Source organism: Barbatula barbatula, assembly GCF_947034865.1.
Source record: "Barbatula barbatula genome assembly, chromosome: 7".
NCBI lineage: Eukaryota > Metazoa > Chordata > Actinopteri > Cypriniformes > Nemacheilidae > Barbatula > Barbatula barbatula.
In genome coordinates this window covers 5,407,479-5,426,524 of record NC_136770.1, presented here as the reverse complement: position 1 = coordinate 5,426,524, position 19,046 = coordinate 5,407,479, and the positions used below count along the sequence as shown (strand labels likewise).

The window sequence follows — 19,046 nt, the reverse complement described above, 5'->3', positions numbered from 1 at the left end:
ACCAAAATGACCCGATCAAACAACTGACTTCAAGACTCGACGCTTTAACCAACATGGTGGATGCACTACAACGCTCCATGGCAGCACAGGTGGACAGAGGGTGCCAATGCTTAAGAGGTCAACCAGCTCCCCGCAAAGTGACACGCTCGCGGGGCTGTCCCAAGTGTACAGAAGAAGGGCGTCAGGACTGTCCACATTGCTTCATTTGCAGTGAGGAGGGGCACCGGGCAGCTGGATGCTTGAGACGACCTCAGTGGCAGGGAAACGGACATCGGCCACTGTAGAGGGACCACCAGTGACCGCAGAACAAAAGTCCCAAACTGTTTACACCAACTCAACACTGAACAAACCTGGAGGAAGAATAGCAATAGATCAAAGACATACCAACCAGAGACAAAATGATAAATCAACAGACCTGAATGGGGACCACAGGACGTGCCAGACCAAAACTGACACCATTATTAAGCTGATAGGAAGCAAAGCTTTAACCCAGTGCAACTTGAATGGACTCACCGTGAGGGCACTGCTTGACACCGGGGCACAGGTCAGCATGGTTGATCGTCAGTGGAAAGAGAAATACCTGCCTGATATTGATGTGAGACCACTGCAAGACCTCCTTGGATGTGGCAACGATCTGGAGGTATGTGCTGTTAATGGAGATCCTATTCCATTCGACGGATGGACAGTCATTACAGTTAACTTAATAGGAAACGAGGATCCCAGCCTTTCCATCAATGTACCGTTTCTAGTTAGCAAAATGCCGCTTGAGAGACCACTCCTGGGCTTCAATGTGATTGAGGAACTGATTAAGGGGCGACCCGAACAGCTCACGGAAACACTCACTGCTCTATTAGCTGGTGCCATTGATGTCCCAAACGAGAAAGCCCAAACCCTTATCAAAGTCATACTCACTACAGAAGAAGAGGAATGTGGTCGTCTAAAGGTTGGACAGAGAGGAGTCATCATCCCATCAGGGCAGATTGCCTGGGTGCAATGCCGGATCACGCCAAAGTTAACACAGTTGGGCTCTGTCGCTTTGTTTGAACCACAAGAGGAGAACACCCATCTAAGATGCCTGGATCTCGGAGGGGGACTTCTGGAGATACCCAAGAGAGGTGACCCATGTGTATCTGTACCCATAGGCAATTGTACCGGATGTGACGTAACACTACCGCAGGGCACGATTCTCGGGACTCTTCAGCAGATAGAAAGAATCGTGGATCCGGGACAATTAAGCGAAGCAAGGCAAATGGTGAGGGTTCAGACTGCAGGGACACAAGTGGCAGATAGGAACACTGGCTTGTGGCATCCTCCTGTGGACTTGGGGCATCTAAGTGACAGTCAACGTGAACTTGTACAGAAGATGTTATACGAGGAGTCTAGCGTCTTCAGCAAAGGCGACGATGACATCGGATGTATCCCCAGTCTGCAGATGTCAATCACTCTTGAAGATGCTATTCCGGTTCAACGAGCATACTCCGCTGTACCGAAACCCCTGTTCAGTGAAGTCAAAGGCTACATACAAGAACTCCTGACCAAAGGATGGATTGTCAAGTCCAAGTCGCCATACGCCGCTCCAGTTGTCTGCGTTAGAAAAAAAGATGGCAAACTGCGGCTCTGCGTGGACTACCGGCTCTTAAACAAGAAGACCATCCCAGATCGTCATCCACTGCCTAGGATTCAGGAGTTAATCGACACACTTGGGGGATATTCCTGGTTCAGCATTCTAGACCAGGGTAAGGCCTACCACCAGGGCTTCATAGACGAGGGTTCCAGACACATGACTGCATTCATTACACCTTGGGGGCTTTATGAGTGGGTTCGGATCCCTTTTGGCCTGTCAAACGCGCCGGCTGCTTTCCAACGCAGCATGGAAGAGATGCTCGACTCGCTAAGAGATGAGTGCTGCATACCCTACCTGGATGACGTCTTGTGTTACGCAAAGTCGTTTGAAGAGCATGTAGAAAGCCTTAGGAGGGTACTAAGGGCTCTCCGATGTCACGGTGTCAAACTAAAACCTGAAAAATGTGAGATGTTCCAGAGCGAAGTCAGGTATGTGGGGCGCCTTGTGTCAGCAGAAGGAGTGAGAGTAGACCCAAGAGACCAGGAAGCCGTTCGGTCTCTCACACGCAAGACTCCACAGACAGTAGGGGATGTACGAAGGTTACTGGGTTTCCTCAGCTATTACCGGACATTTATCCAGGACTTCTCCAGGATTGCCAAACCCCTATACGAGTTGCTACAGGCAAAGACAGGGGCCGAGCAAGGTGGGTCCAACCGAAGGAAAGTTAAAGGGCCACAGGTCCCCTCAAAGACTCCGGTAGAATGGGTGCGAGATCATCAGCAGATCCTGGAGAGACTAGTCGGCATGCTAGAGAAACCACCAGTGCTGGCATATCCGGACTTTACCCTACCTTTTACGCTCCACACCGACGCGTCTGAAGAGGGCCTGGGGGCGATTCTCTACCAGCGACAGGAGGGGAAGCCAAGGGTAATTGGATATGGGTCCAGGACACTGACAAAAGCTGAGAAAAACTATCGGTTGCACAGTGGAAAGCTTGAGTTCCTGGCCTTGAAATGGGCAGTCTGTGAAAAATTCCGGGACTACCTATTCTATGCCCAGCACTTCACGGTGTACACTGACAACAACCCACTGACATACGTGATGAGCACAGCAAAGCTGAATTCGGTGGGCCATCGCTGGGTTGGGGAGTTATCTGACTTCCGGTTCGACATCAAATACCGGCCAGGGCGTGTTAACATCGATGCCGACACTTTGTCCCGTCTTCCACTGGACCTTGAAGCTTTTGAGTTTGAGTGCACAGAGGAGTTACCTACCACCATTGTACAAGCGGCCTGGGAGGGTAGTCGTGTAGCCGGAGAAAAGGATGTGGCCTGGATCGCTGCCTTGTACATGTCTACCGTCGAAGATGAAGTACAGACATTCAACACGGGGTTGCCAACAGTCGGACTGGAAGAGTTGGTCAAAGCCCAAGAGGAGGACCCAGTGATTTCGCAAGTAAGGCAGTGGAAAGTTGATGGAGTCAATCCAACTGAGGAAATGAGAGGAAACTTAACTGGAACCAGCAGAAAGTTCATGTACGAGTGGAGCAAGCTGCATGTGGAAAGGGGACTTCTCTATCGAAAGACAATGGGAAGGAAGCAATTAGTTCTCCCAAGTAGGTACAAGAAGCTGGCCCTTGAACACCTCCATGACAGAATGGGACACGTGGGGACAGAGAGAGTACTCAGCCTGGCGAGGGATCGATTCTACTGGCCGTACATGAAGACTGAGATAGAAGGGTACGTGACCAGGAAGTGTCCCTGTATAAAACAGAAGAAACCTACCGTACATGTCCGAGCACCAATGGGTAGTATCACTACACACTCACCCATGGAAATGGTATGCATTGACTACTTGCACTTGGAGCCAAGCCGCGGAGGGTATGAATATATCCTTGTGGTCATGGACCACTTCACCAGGTTCGCCCAAGCTTACCCAACGAAGAACAAGTCGGGACGGACTGCTGCAGAACGCCTGTTCCAGGATTACATCCCGCGCTTTGGATACCCGGAAAAATTGCATCACGACCAAGGTCGTGAATTTGAAAACGAACTCTTCCGCACTTTAAGACAGTTCACTCGTATTGGCCACTCTCGAACGTCGCCATACCACCCCCAGGGCAATCCAGTTGAGAGGTTCAACCGGACCCTGTTACAGATGTTAAGGACACTAGCGGACAAGGAAAAGGAGAGGTGGAAGGATCACTTACCGCAAATTGTACATGCTTATAATTGTACACGGCACGAGTCCACAGGATACTCGCCCTTTTTCCTGCTGTACGGACGACATCCTCGCCTTCCAGTTGACCTGATCTTCGGCCTGGTGGAACCAACGGAAGAGATCACACCGAAGGGATATGCAAAGCAGTGGGCACACAAAATGAGTGAAGCATACCAGATCGCGGAAAGCCACAGTCGACAGTCAAGTGCGAGAGGGAAAGCACAGTATGACCGAAAAGTGAAAGGGGTTGTGCTGAAAGCAGGAGACAGAGTGTTGGTCAGGAACCTTGGTGAGCGAGGGGGCCCAGGAAAGTTACGGTCCTACTGGGAAAAGGCTGTATATGTTGTGAAGGAACAAGTATCGAAGAACCCTGTGTATGTCATATATCCTGAAAACAATGACCGTGGAAAGACCAGGACACTACATCGAAACCTGTTGCTACTGGTGAACGACCTACCCGTTGATGCTCCAACGACAACACCTGGATCAAAGAGACCTGAAAGACAGAAAAAGACTGTGAGAGATACAGACAATGACAATCTGGATGATAGAGACTGTGACCTAGCCAGCTCTGATGAAGAGAGTAGTGCAGGAGGATACTGGTTAAGAGCTCCAGTCGACAGGCCGACATCAGGAAGCAACAGACCCCCAGAGCGAGATCCTGTAAGGGAAAGCATTCAGGTTATGCCGGGAGGGAGAAGCCCAGGACAGATTCAGGACAGAGAAGGGCAGAGGATAAGTGAGAGTCCATCAGAGAGAAGAACAGCTACTTATCTTGAGGCACTACATCCAGTTGACGCTGACGGAGGAGATGTAGCAAATATCGGAAGTGACACTGATTTTGTCGACAGAACTGAGGCTCTGGAAGAGGAAGGAGAAACCAGTGTAAGGAGGTCAGCTAGAGAGCGGAGGCCAAGACAGGTTTATACCTACGATATGTTGGGCCAACCCGCGATCCACCCTTACACACCCACACTGAATTCAGTTACTGCTTACCCCATCTCACACATGCCTGTTTGGGGTTTACACCATTACACCACACCCGTCACTTACCCCCACATGTACTTTCCTCAAGTTCACGCACCTTATGGGGTTACTGCTGCTGTTTATTAAGAGTGGTTAAAGTGTGTGGTAATGAAAAGTGTAAGTTGATTACTAGAGCTTTTCTTATTTTGTCAGGGAGAGTGTGATACACACAAAGTATGTACACAATTGTGTAAGGTTGTGCTTTATTTTAATGTTTCTTATTTTGTATTGTTTTAAGTTTATTCACCATATAATTTATCTATGCAGCGTTTATGTTCAACAGCTATTGTTAATTGAGAGATATGGAAGGGAAAAAAAGGGACTCTTATTTTGATAGTCTGATCGGAGAGTTGCGAGAAGAACAACAAACTGCGCATGCGTCCTCAGATCAACTGAGGAGCTGTGAAAGAGCAGATGCAACTCTCCTGTCTTCTTTTGACTTTATCCCTGTTTTACAGGTTACAGTAATCTGGCTGCTGGGTCTCTGAAATCGGGACCTGCAACACCTTGCTCTTTTCTGCGATGCGCGTTCATGACTTCACGTCATACGTAATTACGTTGAAAAGGTCACGCTTGGCGTAGGCGGAAGTACCGAGTGAGTATTTACAAATGTGGAGACGGAGGACTGTTCAAAAGTTGTTTAATGTTCCATGACACATATTGAAATGTCTTTGTGTCAGTTTATTGTTTAAAATGGTAATTTCATCTACGTCAAGCGTATATACCTGTATACTCACGTGACGTCATCGTTTTCAGACTGTACCGACTTGCAGTTTACCTGCCAGCGAAAACGGCACTGTTTTCAAAAGGTGCACTTATAGTCCCCTAAAACGCTGTTTCCGTGTAAACGGACAGCCAAAGCAACAGTCATTAGCCTGACGTTCTAAATATTGATATGCATCCAGCAAGTTTATTACATATTACAGCTTCTTTAGAGCTCCGAGATGCAGGCTGCAAAACAAAACTTTCCATTTTATTTTTACAATTGTAATGAAAATACCTCAGTAGCCTTCTTTGTACGCATGAAGGCATTGACATTACATTAACATAGTAAGAAAACCATGTTAGGTTTTCAGTAAACATGGTGTTTCAATGGTCCTGTTTTGTTAAAATGTAGGCAATAGCAACTAGAACTGTTATGATTTGCTCATCAGTTCTGATTATAAGGACTCTTGAATTGCAATCTGCATAAATATGTGCGGGTGCAAATGTGTAATTTAAATAAGATGCATAATAATGAAATAGAAACAGGAAGAGATTTACTATAATCACATAGAGAGCATTGTTCATTATAAATGAGCCGCAGGTTGATGCTGTGAGCCTGACATGAAAACCCTCCTGTGCAGAGGTTACATAATGTGCATTTTAAACCCAGTAATTTATTCTTATTCACTATGGCAACAGTATTAAAAAATGAGCTTTTAAGAATCACCGGGATACATAAAATGGTAAGTGTTTTAATTGCTCACGTGTGAAAGGGGTAACAAAGCCATTTCGCAGTACAGCATGGAACTTGGCATCTAAGGCTTGGCTTACATGACATTTATTTTAGTATTCTTTTGGTTATAACAGGATGGGATGTTCTGGGATAAAACAAAACATAGTTTATAAAATCTTTAGTTGATTTTCATTGAAATTTGCGCTGATGTTTCTAAAAATTATTCCTGATTGATGATGTCATTAGGACATGGCATTGTTATATTACAAAGAATCCTGCAAACTAACTAAAAGTTAAAACCAATTTCTTAGACACGATTTTGATAGCACAAAGCAAACCCCAATATTTTTAACAGCATCTATTAACTTTTTAATGCATTAATAATAATTTTAATAGAAATAGAATAGAAAAGAAAAGAAAAGAAAAGAAAACAATATGACTTCCATATTTTGTTCTATAATATTAAGTTTATATTTTGATTTGTAATTGAATTTACAATGTATTGCACATTGCTACCCACATAGTTAATGGACTGTGCCATGTGTACAGTATATCTTTCCCACATCTGCATACTGGAAACTTTTTTAATTCATCTTGTGCACACATACACTTTTGAAAAATGCAATTGTGTTATGCCTGGAATGTCTCAAAAACTGAAAGACATCAGCTTTCAAATCCTTCAGAAAGAACACAATGTTCTCAGTGAGTTGATGTTTAAACAAGAGGTTTGTTATACACCTGGAAAAAACTACAACACAGCTGTGCCATCGGATATAACAACTGCTACTAAACGAAAAATCAGGTGAATAAATTGAGTTATACCGTTCTTTCCGGAACGTTGAAATCGTTTCCCTAGAAAAAAACAAAAAATCCTGCGTCAATAAACATATGCAGATATTGTTGTATCACTTACGCAGGTTGCTTAAAAGAAGAGTATGAGAAAATTACAGTCAAGAATACACAATATAAAAAAGAAAAGCAATTCAATCTTCCAGTAGGTATAGCAAAACTCAATAACAGAGGCCATTACATCTCAAGGCCACAAGAATCTTCTACTATTTTCTTTCTATAGCAGCAGAAATGTCATCCGACCGACTCGATCATGTCACAAACGAAATGAAATGCTTTTTTTTCTCTTGCTCAGTGCTCTCTGCTGTTCACAGTCGTCTCACTGACTATCCATCGGCACACCGTAAAGGTCAGAGGATCCTTGGGAAATTGGACAGGTGAATATCACAGGATCACAACACTGCAAGAGTGAGTGTTTGCAGAACTGAAGATACTCAGCTAGGCTATTCTTAATTCTATGTTATGAAATATACATATTTACATAATGTATACTGTTCCAATCACATACTGTATACTTTTTAACAATTTTAACAAATTGTCTAACAGATTTGCCAAACAAATCATTTACATTTAGATGCCTTAATGTACCAAACATTTTTTTATTCTAAGGGAGAGAGTGTCTGGGGAATCACATTAACAGTAAACTGCGACTGAATTTTGGAAACCTTAAATAATATTATATGTTTATAGAAAAATAAATAAATGAATAAAAATATGAAATTATCCTTTTCTATGTTACCTTTCTATACTGTTCTGCAGGACGTCAACCCGATTCAGCAGGAGATGATTTACCCATCCCAAATCAAACTGGGATGATTGTGGGAAAGTGGTGCTGTAATCATTTAATCTGAACACTGCTGTTTAAATGGTTGCATTACAGGAAGGTTGCCTTGGCTACATCGCTCCATCAGACTACACCACTGATCAATAATAAAGAACTGGATTGCTCATGATGCCATAACAATGAAGCTGCCGCCTGCCATGTTGGTGCATACAAACATTTATTAAAATAAAGTCTGGAATTTATGCAACTTACAGTTTTTCAGAATTGATAAAACACATTGATTGAAATCATCACTAAGAGCATTCATCAGACACTACAGAGAAAAATGGAGAACACGGCATCCATCAATGCAAGGTTTATTGCATATGGTAAAAATAAATCACACCTAAGTATGGTGAATTTTGTAGATATTACTAAAAAGAGAAGAAAAGAAAATGTCTTACATTATTCTTCCTAAGAATCAGCTCTTTAAAGCTGGTTCTGACCAGAGGACATCATCTACATCACATGTAATGTTGTGCCTTGCCAGACACGGGCAAAAAAACCTCTAGTGTGGCGGATCCAGCCTTGACAAGACTGCATGTCTATGTCACAGCAGCCCAGTTCCATTGCCCGAAAGAGATTTTCCCTCGTATATGGGTTTTGGACTTTTCACCGCCATGCAGAGAAAAACTCTTCTATTGGGTTGAGGAAAGGGCTGTATGGTGGAATGAGCACATTTCTAAATTTGGACACAACAGTGAAAACTCACATTGTCCCAAACTTGTCTGCTGGTCTCGCTCAAACAAAGCATTTCTTAGACCATCCAGAAATGTGTGAAGAAGTTCAGTATTCCATGGCCCAAGGGTTGCATGTGCCTGGAGAACTTCAAAGGTCTTGAATTCATATTTTCAAATAGTTGTAAATTTAATCTATTGATTCAACAATACACTCACCTAAAGGATTATAAGGAACACCTGTTCAATTTCTCATTAATGCAATTACCTAATCAACCAATCACATGGCAGTTGCTTCAATGCATTTAGGGGTGTGGTCCTGGTCAAGACAATCTCCTGAACTCCAAACTGAATGTCAGAATGGGAAAGAAACGTGTTTTAATCATTTTTAGCGTGGCATGGTTGTTGGTGCCAGACGGGCCGGTCTTAGCATTTCACAATCTGCTCAGTTACTGGGATTTTCACGCACAACCATTTCTAGGGTTTACAAAGAATGGTGTGAAAAGGAAAAACATCCAGTATGCGGCAGTACTTTGGGCGAAAATGCCTTGTTGATGTTAGAGGTCAGAGGTCAATGGGCCGACTGATTCAAGCTGATAGAAGAGCAACTTTGACTCCCGAAGTATGCAGCAAAGCATTTGTGAAGCCAGGACACGCACAACCTTGAGGCGGATGGGCTACAACAGCAGAAGACCTCACTTGGTACCACTCATCTCCATTACAAATAGGAAAAAGAGGCTACAATTTGCACGAGCTCACCAAAATTGTACAGTTGAAGACTGGAAAAATGTTGCCTGGTCTGATGAGTCTCGATTTCTGTTGAGACATTCAGATGGTAGAGTCAGAATTTGGCGTAAACAGAATGAGAACATGGATCCATCATGCCTTGTTACCACTGTGCAGGCTGGTGGTGGTGGTGTAATGGTGTGGGGGATGTTTTTTTGGCACACTTTAGGCCCCTTAGTGCCAATTGGGCATCGTTTAGATGCCACGGCCTACCTGAGCATTGTTTCTGACCGTGTCCATCCCTTTATGACCACCATGTACCCATCCTCTGATGGCTACTTCCAGCAGGATAATGCACCATATCACAAAGCTCGAATCATTTCAAATTGGTTTCTTGAACATGAGTTCACTGTACTTTATATCCACAATAATAGGCCTAATCTTTTACATTGTAATCCATTTATTATTATTTGTATCATTTTAAATTATGTAATATTTGTCATTATTGTGTGCTGCTGCACATCCCTTTGTGTGTAATAAGCAAAGTGCAGTCGTGCTGTGCATCCACTTTAATGCACATTGTAGCGAGGTAGGCGGGACGAAAGCCGGGATGCGAACAGCTGACGCTCGTTAACACTCACGATACCGGTCTCGTATCACGGAGGAGATTGTGGAGCATATAAGAGGACGAGCGACCAGACCGTCAGTGATAGAGGGCCTGGATTTTATGTTGTGGTTATTTATGTTTGATTTTTATTAATTAAAAGTTAGTTTATGTTCGCCAGTTCCCGTCTCCTTCCATCGTTTTATGGATCTTGTTACAGTGATGCCGAAACCCGGGAGGAAGGAGAGACATGCTGTCCAAGAGTCCTCGCCGCCGAGTGGCCAGCGGCTGCCCGAAGCGGTTGTTCTGGAGCAGAGGAGACCTCGCCGTCGAGTACCTGGCTATGGGCCATGGGGAGCGGGGCCAGTCGTCACCGTCTGCCCGAGGCCGGAGCCTGTCTCATCAGCCCAAGAGGGGACCAGCGGGGGGCGGCAGAGCCGAAAGCGGCCACCGCCTGCCAGGGGCCGGAGCCTGGGTCCGTCCGCCCGAGGGGGAGGAGCAGGGGGCAGAAGTGCCGAGAGCGGCCACCGCCTGCCAGAGGCCAGAGCCTGCGTCCGTCTGCCCAAAGGGGAGGACCAGGGGGCGGGGGACCCGCTACTGTCTCCCTACCAGAGGGGCCACCGCCGGCCGCCAGGGGGCGTGAGGTCTGGCTCTCAGGGCCACCGCAAGGCACTGTGAAGGAGAGTACCACTGCTGGTTGAGGACCGAGCGGCAGGATGTCGGGGAACCAGATTTTATTTTTTTCTCCCCTCTCTCATTCCGGTCGCTCGGAGTGCTCCTGTCTCTGTTCGCTCGTCTCGTCGGTTCATACCCCTAGGGGATAGTCCACCGAGGCTGGGTGACCCCCACCCCAGAGGGAAGGGGGAGGAGAAAGCACAGTCTGGGGGTTCCCCCGGCCTGTGACGGGCGTTGGGGGTGTTAGCGAGGTAGGCGGGACGAGAGCCGGGATGCGAGGTTAACGAACGGAGTGTTAACGAGCGTCAGCTTTACGCGCACCGGTCTCGTATCAAGGAGGAGATTGTGGACCATATAAGAGGATGAGCAACCCGGTTGGTCAGTGAGAGAGGACCAGGCCTGGATTTATGTTGTGGTTATTTACGTTTGATTTTTATTAAATAAAAGTTAGTTTATGTTCGCCGGTTCACGTCTCCTTCCTTCCTTTTATGGATCTGGTTACACACATATTTCTAACATGCTTTTTAGATAACAAAAAATACTGCACCATTGACCAAAGACCAGGTTTCAGTTGGTCAATGGCGCAGTCTATTTCAGTTGCCTCAAAAGCAACGCAAATACAATGTGCCTGAACACACCTTGTTTTCAGACCAGCACGCCCATGGGTGCACAAATGGTCACAAATCCATTTGCTATTTAAACAATGTGGTGCCCTTTAGTGTCAAGAATCAGTTTTATATATGTAAAAGTATATAAAATAAAAATTCTTAATTTTCAGGCTTTTGCCTGAATAAATTTGTCTTTTCATTTTTAAAGTTATCTAAAGCAATGACTATATTTATAATGATATTACATGTTAAAAAAGGAAACAAGAATAACTTACATAGCTTTTTACTTTAATAAGGATTTATTTCATATTTAAATTTAATTTTGTTTTTAATTTACAAATAAGCAATACTTTCAAACTACTTATTTATTCTTATCAAACATAATATAAGAAACACTGCAATATGAGGATTACAAATTTGATGAGTTGAGTAGACAGTTTCCGATCAATCTGCTTCAGATCTTCAAGCCTGTTTAACATTGATGGTCACAAACCCATGGAGGACGCTGGGCAGGTTTTTCAACACTAAACTAGCCTGGAGCATCTTGGAACCTGTCATCCTTGGAGTGAACTGAACAGGTCGTTTCATGGTCTCTCCAGGCTTCAGGGATGGGAGACTAAAAGACAGAAGAAAATAACATTTAGGAAATTATAGAAATAAATATGTATACTTACAACTATGGTTCACATTTCACTTTGATTTGAACTGTACTTTCAAATGTGAAAATAATGTTACAGTAATAGATAATACAAAACGAACATAACCTTGTCCAGATATAAACTTTGAGATATTTTGGGTGTTAATCTAGGATTGATTATGTATCTATTTATATTTAATATAAATTAATTAATTATTATGTATATACATTTTTGTGATATGCATTTAACAGCAGCGTTCGCACACACGCTCACAAACGCACACACAAACACTTGCAATTACAGTGTCTCAGAAATGCTGCCATTCAAGTCTACAATCATATTTCAAGGAACACAAATATCCATCTGTTAAATTTCTTCCAGAGTATCAATCTCAAGTCTTTCTGTAAGACACCCATCCCCATTCGCAAACACAGTATATGTGTGACACAGTACAGGCACTTGTACTTTTCCTCATTTGTAACTGGCTTTGGATAAAACTGTCTGCTAAACAAATGCTGATGTATATGATGTCACTTTACTCATTTCTCAGGTATGTGAAGCGAGTTGACTCTAAAATACACTGTACTGTAGTTTCTTTGACAGGCGCCCCTGAAACAAGTTAGGATGAAATAACACACTGTATGCATGTACCTGATTTGAACCTTCTCTTCCAAGAGTCCTGAACCCATGACCGTGAGCTCTCCATTCACTGGAACGGCGAAGGGGCTCTTGAAGGTCACTGTGGCAACTTGCAGCGTATTAACTACGACAGAGTTCTCATTGGCGATCTGGAAAAATGACAGTGATCTTTCAAAATTGATATTAATACTTTTCGTTAAATTATTTAATAAACGTGTAATTTCTTTCCTAATAAGGCAGTGACACAAGTGTTTATGTAGTCAGTTTATTTGTTGGTTTGTCCATTACAGGCTGACATACCTGTATAGTGAGAGTAGGGCTGATGATGTTAAACTCTTCAGAAGCCAGTGTTCTCTTCTGAGTCTCTACGTCCTCTAAAACCACAGCCAGGTTAACCAGATAATCCTCCCTCACCTCTTTAGATGCATAATCGCTGAAAGAGATCTCGTGTTTGAAAGTCTTAGCTGGTGAAAGATAACAGGAATCAGTCATAATCTGATTTGACTCTGACATATGATGTATCTGCCTGGAGGACATACAGATTTTTATATATATTGCAAATTTAAAGAAACAGTTCACCCATAAATAAAACATTCTGTCATCATTTATTTACCCTCAAAACCTGTATGAATTTCTTCTGTGGAACAAAAACTTATTTTTGGGTGAAATATCCCTTTAAATATGCAGGATTATATTTGCTTATTATTTAGATATACATTATGCTTGCATTCATCCAATTTCTCAAAGTAAATTTTTGGCAGCACAAATAATTTAATAATACAGTAAAATAGTTAAATAGTTATGAGCATAATTATCAATAGATCAGTAAACTTCGGGTCTTTGCCACCACCAGCTCAAAGTCGAGTTTAGCTAGGTGAATAAAATTCACACAATTAGATAGTTCCCCATTGTAGACATTGTTTTTTATGTAAATACGGTTCCATTGTAGTATGCAGGACCGGTGGTTGGAAGTGAATGTCAAAGCATCAGGCAGGTTCTTGTAGAAATCTTACTTTCTTTAGGAGCGAGCTTCAGATCATTATGAGCCTCCCAGAAGGTGTTGGTGGGATTGCTGTTGTACTCTTTGTTCTGAGCATTGACGTGCACTTTAAGCTCTTTGTTTGTGCTCTCATTATTGGTGACTGTGACGTTGAATATAATGTTTTCTCCAACTACAGGGGTCTCCAGAAGTCCCAGAGACACAACAACATTCTCAGGAACTACATGCACAAAAAATGCACAAACAAAAGTCACATTACTGTGTTATAAAGCAAGTATGCAAAAATAAAAGTTTATATTGATTAAAAATCTGTAAATGCTGGAACTCACTAGCTCTTGCTGCTTCCCGGGATGCAGTTGCTGGAAAAAAAGTGTTTAATGTTAATGAAAAACATGCATTTTCAATCTAGTCAAATCATTTTCATTTGTTCGTGTTTTTAAAGTTATTACACCAATACTGTAGATAAAAACCAAGATATTGTTTTACATGTTTCTGAGAATATATTTTGAATTCTTATTCTAATAATAATTCTTGTCTCAAGCAAATTTACTTCTCAAGTATTGACCTTCTTTTAAGAATGTTTATATTTCATCAGAACTGACTCACCATGGAAGGAAGGTTGTTTTTCAACTGAAAAAAACAAGAACATTTTTTACAACTTTCTCATTAACAGCAAGCCATTATCTCTCTTCTGTTTTTCTTACCGTTCTTCTCGATTTTATATTGTGAGGTGATGTTTAAAATGTTCATGGATCCTGGCTGCTTAGTGCAGATCAGGGCTCCGACTCTTTTAGTATCAGTCTCGGATGACAAAACCTTCCCATTACGCACAACCATTGTACGCACATCAGCATTCACTTCAGCGTAGACAAACGGTACATCGTACTGCGTCTCAACCTTCCTGTCACGAATGGCCTTCAGAGCAGCAGGGCCGCATCTATACATTCCTGTAGCGGAAGATTTAAAGATTCATTTGATTTGAAAAATACTTCAGAATGATTTTCATTTGAACAGAATCCAAAATTCTCCAGCTGGAAAACATGAACGTTAAAGTTCAAGTAAAATGTAATTATTTCCTTTGTTAGTACACAATATTAATAATAATAATAAATATAATTTTGTGGTTAACAATTTATCTGTGCCAATCCACAAAACATTTTTTATTTGTCTGATTTTACATTACAACACTGAAGTAAAGTCAATCAACTTCTGGTTCAACTTGACTTTAATGACTGACCTGCGCTGATCTCCTGGGGTGTGGGGTCGAGAACCTGCCAACCATCGTACTCTTGACCCAGATCAGGCCTCTTCATCCACGACTCCACCCACACATGAAAGTTCCTGAAAAACATTGGTCGTCAGAGTAAAAACCTGATTGACAACCGGATTTGGTTTAAAAGCATAAATGTAAATACTAGTGTTAGTCTGATAACTATTCTCCAGTTAGCATCTTATAATATTTAAAAACATTTATTAATTTATTTTGATTATAAAGCAGTGCCATTAGTCATTTTTTAAAGATGTAACTCACCAAATGCTATCCTTGCTGAGAGATAGCTTTTTCCCCAACTCTGAGTAATATTCCTCAATCACCATGTTTCCATTTGTGTCGTGGGCGGAGTTAAAGTTGGTGACCGCACGAGTTGGAATGCCAAGTGCCCTCATTACTGTTAGATGAACAAAAACACATTTGCGATTGAAAACCAATCTTTGTGCATAAAAGTTTGTCTTTCTCAATATCAAATAAGGGATCATGTAAAAGTGGACAATGTCTCAAAATAAACCATGTCAGCAAGACCCCAAAGGCCTATATTTGATCTCTCTATGTGAATACTTACCAAATAAATAAAGTCCTGGATTATTGATGTGAGATGACTTTTTAATTATGCAAACAAAGGTCTGTCTGCACAATACAGGGAATAAACAAGCAGAATCTAATATTCCAAGGTGAAAAACTGATATATTAACTGATGTTTGTCATACCTGTGCACATGACAGCAGCATACACCCAGCACTGGCCATATTTAACAGGTCTGAATTCTGATTCTGACCATTTCCTGAGGATATCTGCACTGCTAGACCATGTTGATGGGTTAACCCCACCCTTGTATTCACCCGACCAGTTTCCCATCAGCACACCTCTGTCATCTTGACAGTTCACCTGTTCAAAGACAAAAAAAGGCAACAGTGAGTTAAAACTGAGAAGAATACAAGAGTGTAAAACAGAGATGAGATGCTCACCATCGCCGAGATCACTCTGCCAATGTAGACTGGATTGCTGCGGTTCAGTAAATCTTTTTTCCTGTCGGTTAGATACTGAGGACTCAACTGCAGCAGTTTCATACAAATGTCCAGTATCCCCTTTTCATACTGTTAACATGTGGAGAACAATTTAAAAATAAAACAAAATCTAATTTAGATCCGAAATTTACAACTTGTTGTATAATAATGCACTTGAGAGAATAAGGAATTATAAATCATACATTACAATCAATATTGTTTTAATTGTTTTATGTTGTTGAACAGTTTTAATGTATACCAAATGAAGCACAAAATATGTCTATTATTTTAACTGTGAGAAGTAAGAAACAGACAGAGTCTGCATTGAATAAACTATTGCAGTTAAATCCTGTAACATCCTTTCTGTATTTTACGCTGTGTGCAAAGATCAAACGTTGCTCACCTGATCAAAAGACCACGGTCTTGAGACGTAGTTATTCGATGTACCTTTAAAGAGCAGTCCAATATCACTCCTTACATATTCATCTCTCAGCTCCTCAGACCTTAGAAACACAGAATCACCTGCACGACAAAACACAACAATAACAAATGAAAACAATATTTAACATATGTCCACATTATAATTTCAATTTTACAATTACAACATTACAATAATAATTTCAATCATTTAAACTAACTTCATTATATTTTCAATTGTAATGATAATTTACAATAATTGTAAATATTACAATTAATTCAAAGTGAATACTTGTTCACATCTGGGGAGGCTCACCTTCACACCAGGGGTTGCAGAGCAGTGTGAGCTGACCGAGCGAGTGGGTCTTCACACTTGTGCGGGTATCGACTCTCAGGCTGAGGGTGTAAACCCCCACAGAGGCGGACGGTGTGCTGAGCACCGAGACTGATATTGTGCGGGGTGAGTTTGGATTGGGTACACCCCGCTCCAGAGTGGCACTCCATTGAGTCTTAGATGGCTGTCCGGCACCAGACAGAGTCAAACCAGACCCAGGCAGTCCAGAGCCAGACCCAGGCAGTCCAGACCCAGATGCGGGCAGTCCAGATCCAGAGGCGGGCAGTCCAGATCCAGAGGCGGGCAGTCCAGACCCAGGCAGTCCAGACACAGGCAGTACAGACCCAGATGCGGGCAATCCAGTCCCTGAAACGGGCAGTTCAAAAGAGAGAGGGCCTGCACAGAGGATATTATGAGTGGGCATTTGGAACACAACAGTTGGGTCTCATTATCACATTTTGTAGCTTAAACAAATGACAATGAAAATCAATTGATGACTTATTTAATTTTTAAAACCTATTAAAGAAAGAATGGGGAAAATATGCAAAAGTGGGCGTTCACTATTGACCTCTATACAGAAACGAGAGATTACACGTGAGAATTTTGGATTCAAAAAATGAATGAATCAATGCATTTATCCAGGAATGATGAATGCATCTTTGTGGGTGAGGTTTTGGGCTGGAATTTCAACGGTTTTAGGTTCAACCCCAAGAATGATTCATGAGCAGAAAACCAAATGTTCCTGGTCTCCCTTTAGAATAAACGTGCTGAAAACTAATACAATTCTGACAAACTATGAGTAACACACTAACAGATGAATTTCAGTTTATACGGACATAAATGATAGGGATGATCCAGAACGTTACCTAGGACGACTTGGAAGACAAGTTTATCCTTGCGTGGATCTAATGCCCGTCCATCGAAGTTCACCAGAATCTGAAAGGCCTGTCCTCTCCTCAGGACCAGGGTGCTGGAGCTCAGACCATTGGTCTTGTGATTAAGCTGGTTTTTGGCCGATTGCAGGTCAACACTTTTAAACTTGAACACTACACAAAATGAACAAAATCAAATCATGAACTATGAATTTAGGCACAAAACAGATATTAATAACAAATAATTAACTATAATTGTATTGTAAATGTATATTGAATGATAATTATTTAAAAAAATTCAGATTACTTCATATTTCTATATAGTACTTATTTATGGTAAACAGGAAAACTGTTGATAAATAAATTAAATAACTAAAAATCAATGTCAAACTCACCATCCATGATATTCTATCGAGTTGTTTAATTTCTGCTGTACTGTGAATGCTGATCCTTCATTTGTTCTCCCTGTTTTTATAGGAGATTCTCGCACCCCTCCCTTCTGAAGTGTCACAAAAGTGGTTGAGCCACATTCACAATAAAAAAATGCCAGATGATAGAATCAATGCAACTAACACCTTTGACTCACATGAGAATTGTGCATTTAACTGTACAGTAGTATGTACAGTGTCCAGATACAGAATATTAAACACACTTATAATGTAACATCTGTAAAATAGGAAAGTCGGTAATTATTTGCCTAATTTTTGTAAAAGTGAATAAGATAGTTCATGTTTCATGTACAACCCATCACGCTCTCTAAGATCTCAAAACTCAGACTTTTGATAACACCTAGAATAACTGAATCCTCCAAAGGGGGCCGAGCTTTCTCATACGTAGCACCTAAAGTCTGGAATAACCTTCCCGATACTATTCGAGGATCAGACACACTCGCCCAATATAAATCTAAATTAAAGACCCATCTTTTCAGCCAAACATTCACTTAATGCAAAATATGCTAAATAAACCACCAAGAGACTGCTGACAATAGATATTATTTACTAAGTGTTTATATATATATTATGTAGTCCATATATGTGTTTTTAATTTCCCCTGTAAAGCTGCTTTGGAACAATGCATATTGTGAAAAGTGCTATATAAATTGAATTGAATTGAATTGAATTGAATTGAATTTTAATTTTTGCTCCATGCAGCATTGCTTGTAATACAGGACTATCTACAGATTTGCGCCCAAAGTATGTTGTGCTGTAAGGTGGCACAGCAATTCATGGTTTAGAATCAAGTGAAAGACCTTCAAGACATGTTAACTAAACATCGTATTTAATTAATAAGTAAAGCCATTTAAAAAAGCCACTTGAAATTCCGGAGAGAACCCAGACAGAATTAGACTTCTAGGTTGGCTTACAAATCAATAACATGACTGAACAGTTCTGTTTGAAAATGTGCACTGTATGTGATATGATTACATTTATGATTGATAATTGAATTACGACTTACAGTAATCACATAAAATAATCAGAAAGTGTAATCTTGTTTTAACGATTTAGATTAAAAACCACCCATGTCATATTTCAGCCCAAAGTATAAAAAATCTAATTTGGCACATAAATACTGTAATAACTGTAATTATTATTTTTGCATTGATATTTATCTTAAGGCTGTTTAACCGTATAGGAATCAAGACTAGTCCTAGATTAA

The 19,046-nt window shown here is 41.5% G+C and overlaps 1 protein-coding gene across 1 annotated transcript; it reads right to left on the bottom strand.

The window, feature by feature from the left end:
* Positions 1-11,620: 11,620 nt before the first annotated feature.
* On the bottom strand, positions 11,621-17,836 carry tgm5l (transglutaminase 5, like). The gene is made up of 15 exons (XM_079459552.1): positions 17,786-17,836; positions 17,385-17,564; positions 16,501-16,914; positions 16,171-16,289; positions 15,729-15,857; positions 15,471-15,648; positions 15,019-15,154; positions 14,725-14,828; positions 14,192-14,434; positions 14,094-14,117; positions 13,817-13,846; positions 13,501-13,707; positions 12,788-12,951; positions 12,500-12,636; positions 11,621-11,826 (listed from the first exon to the last, which is right to left on the bottom strand). The coding sequence occupies exons 1-15, from the start codon at positions 17,790-17,792 to the stop codon at positions 11,673-11,675; spliced, it is 2,226 nt and encodes a 741-aa protein (XP_079315678.1). The 5' UTR covers positions 17,793-17,836; the 3' UTR covers positions 11,621-11,672.
* Between the last annotated feature and the right edge of the window lie 1,210 nt (positions 17,837-19,046).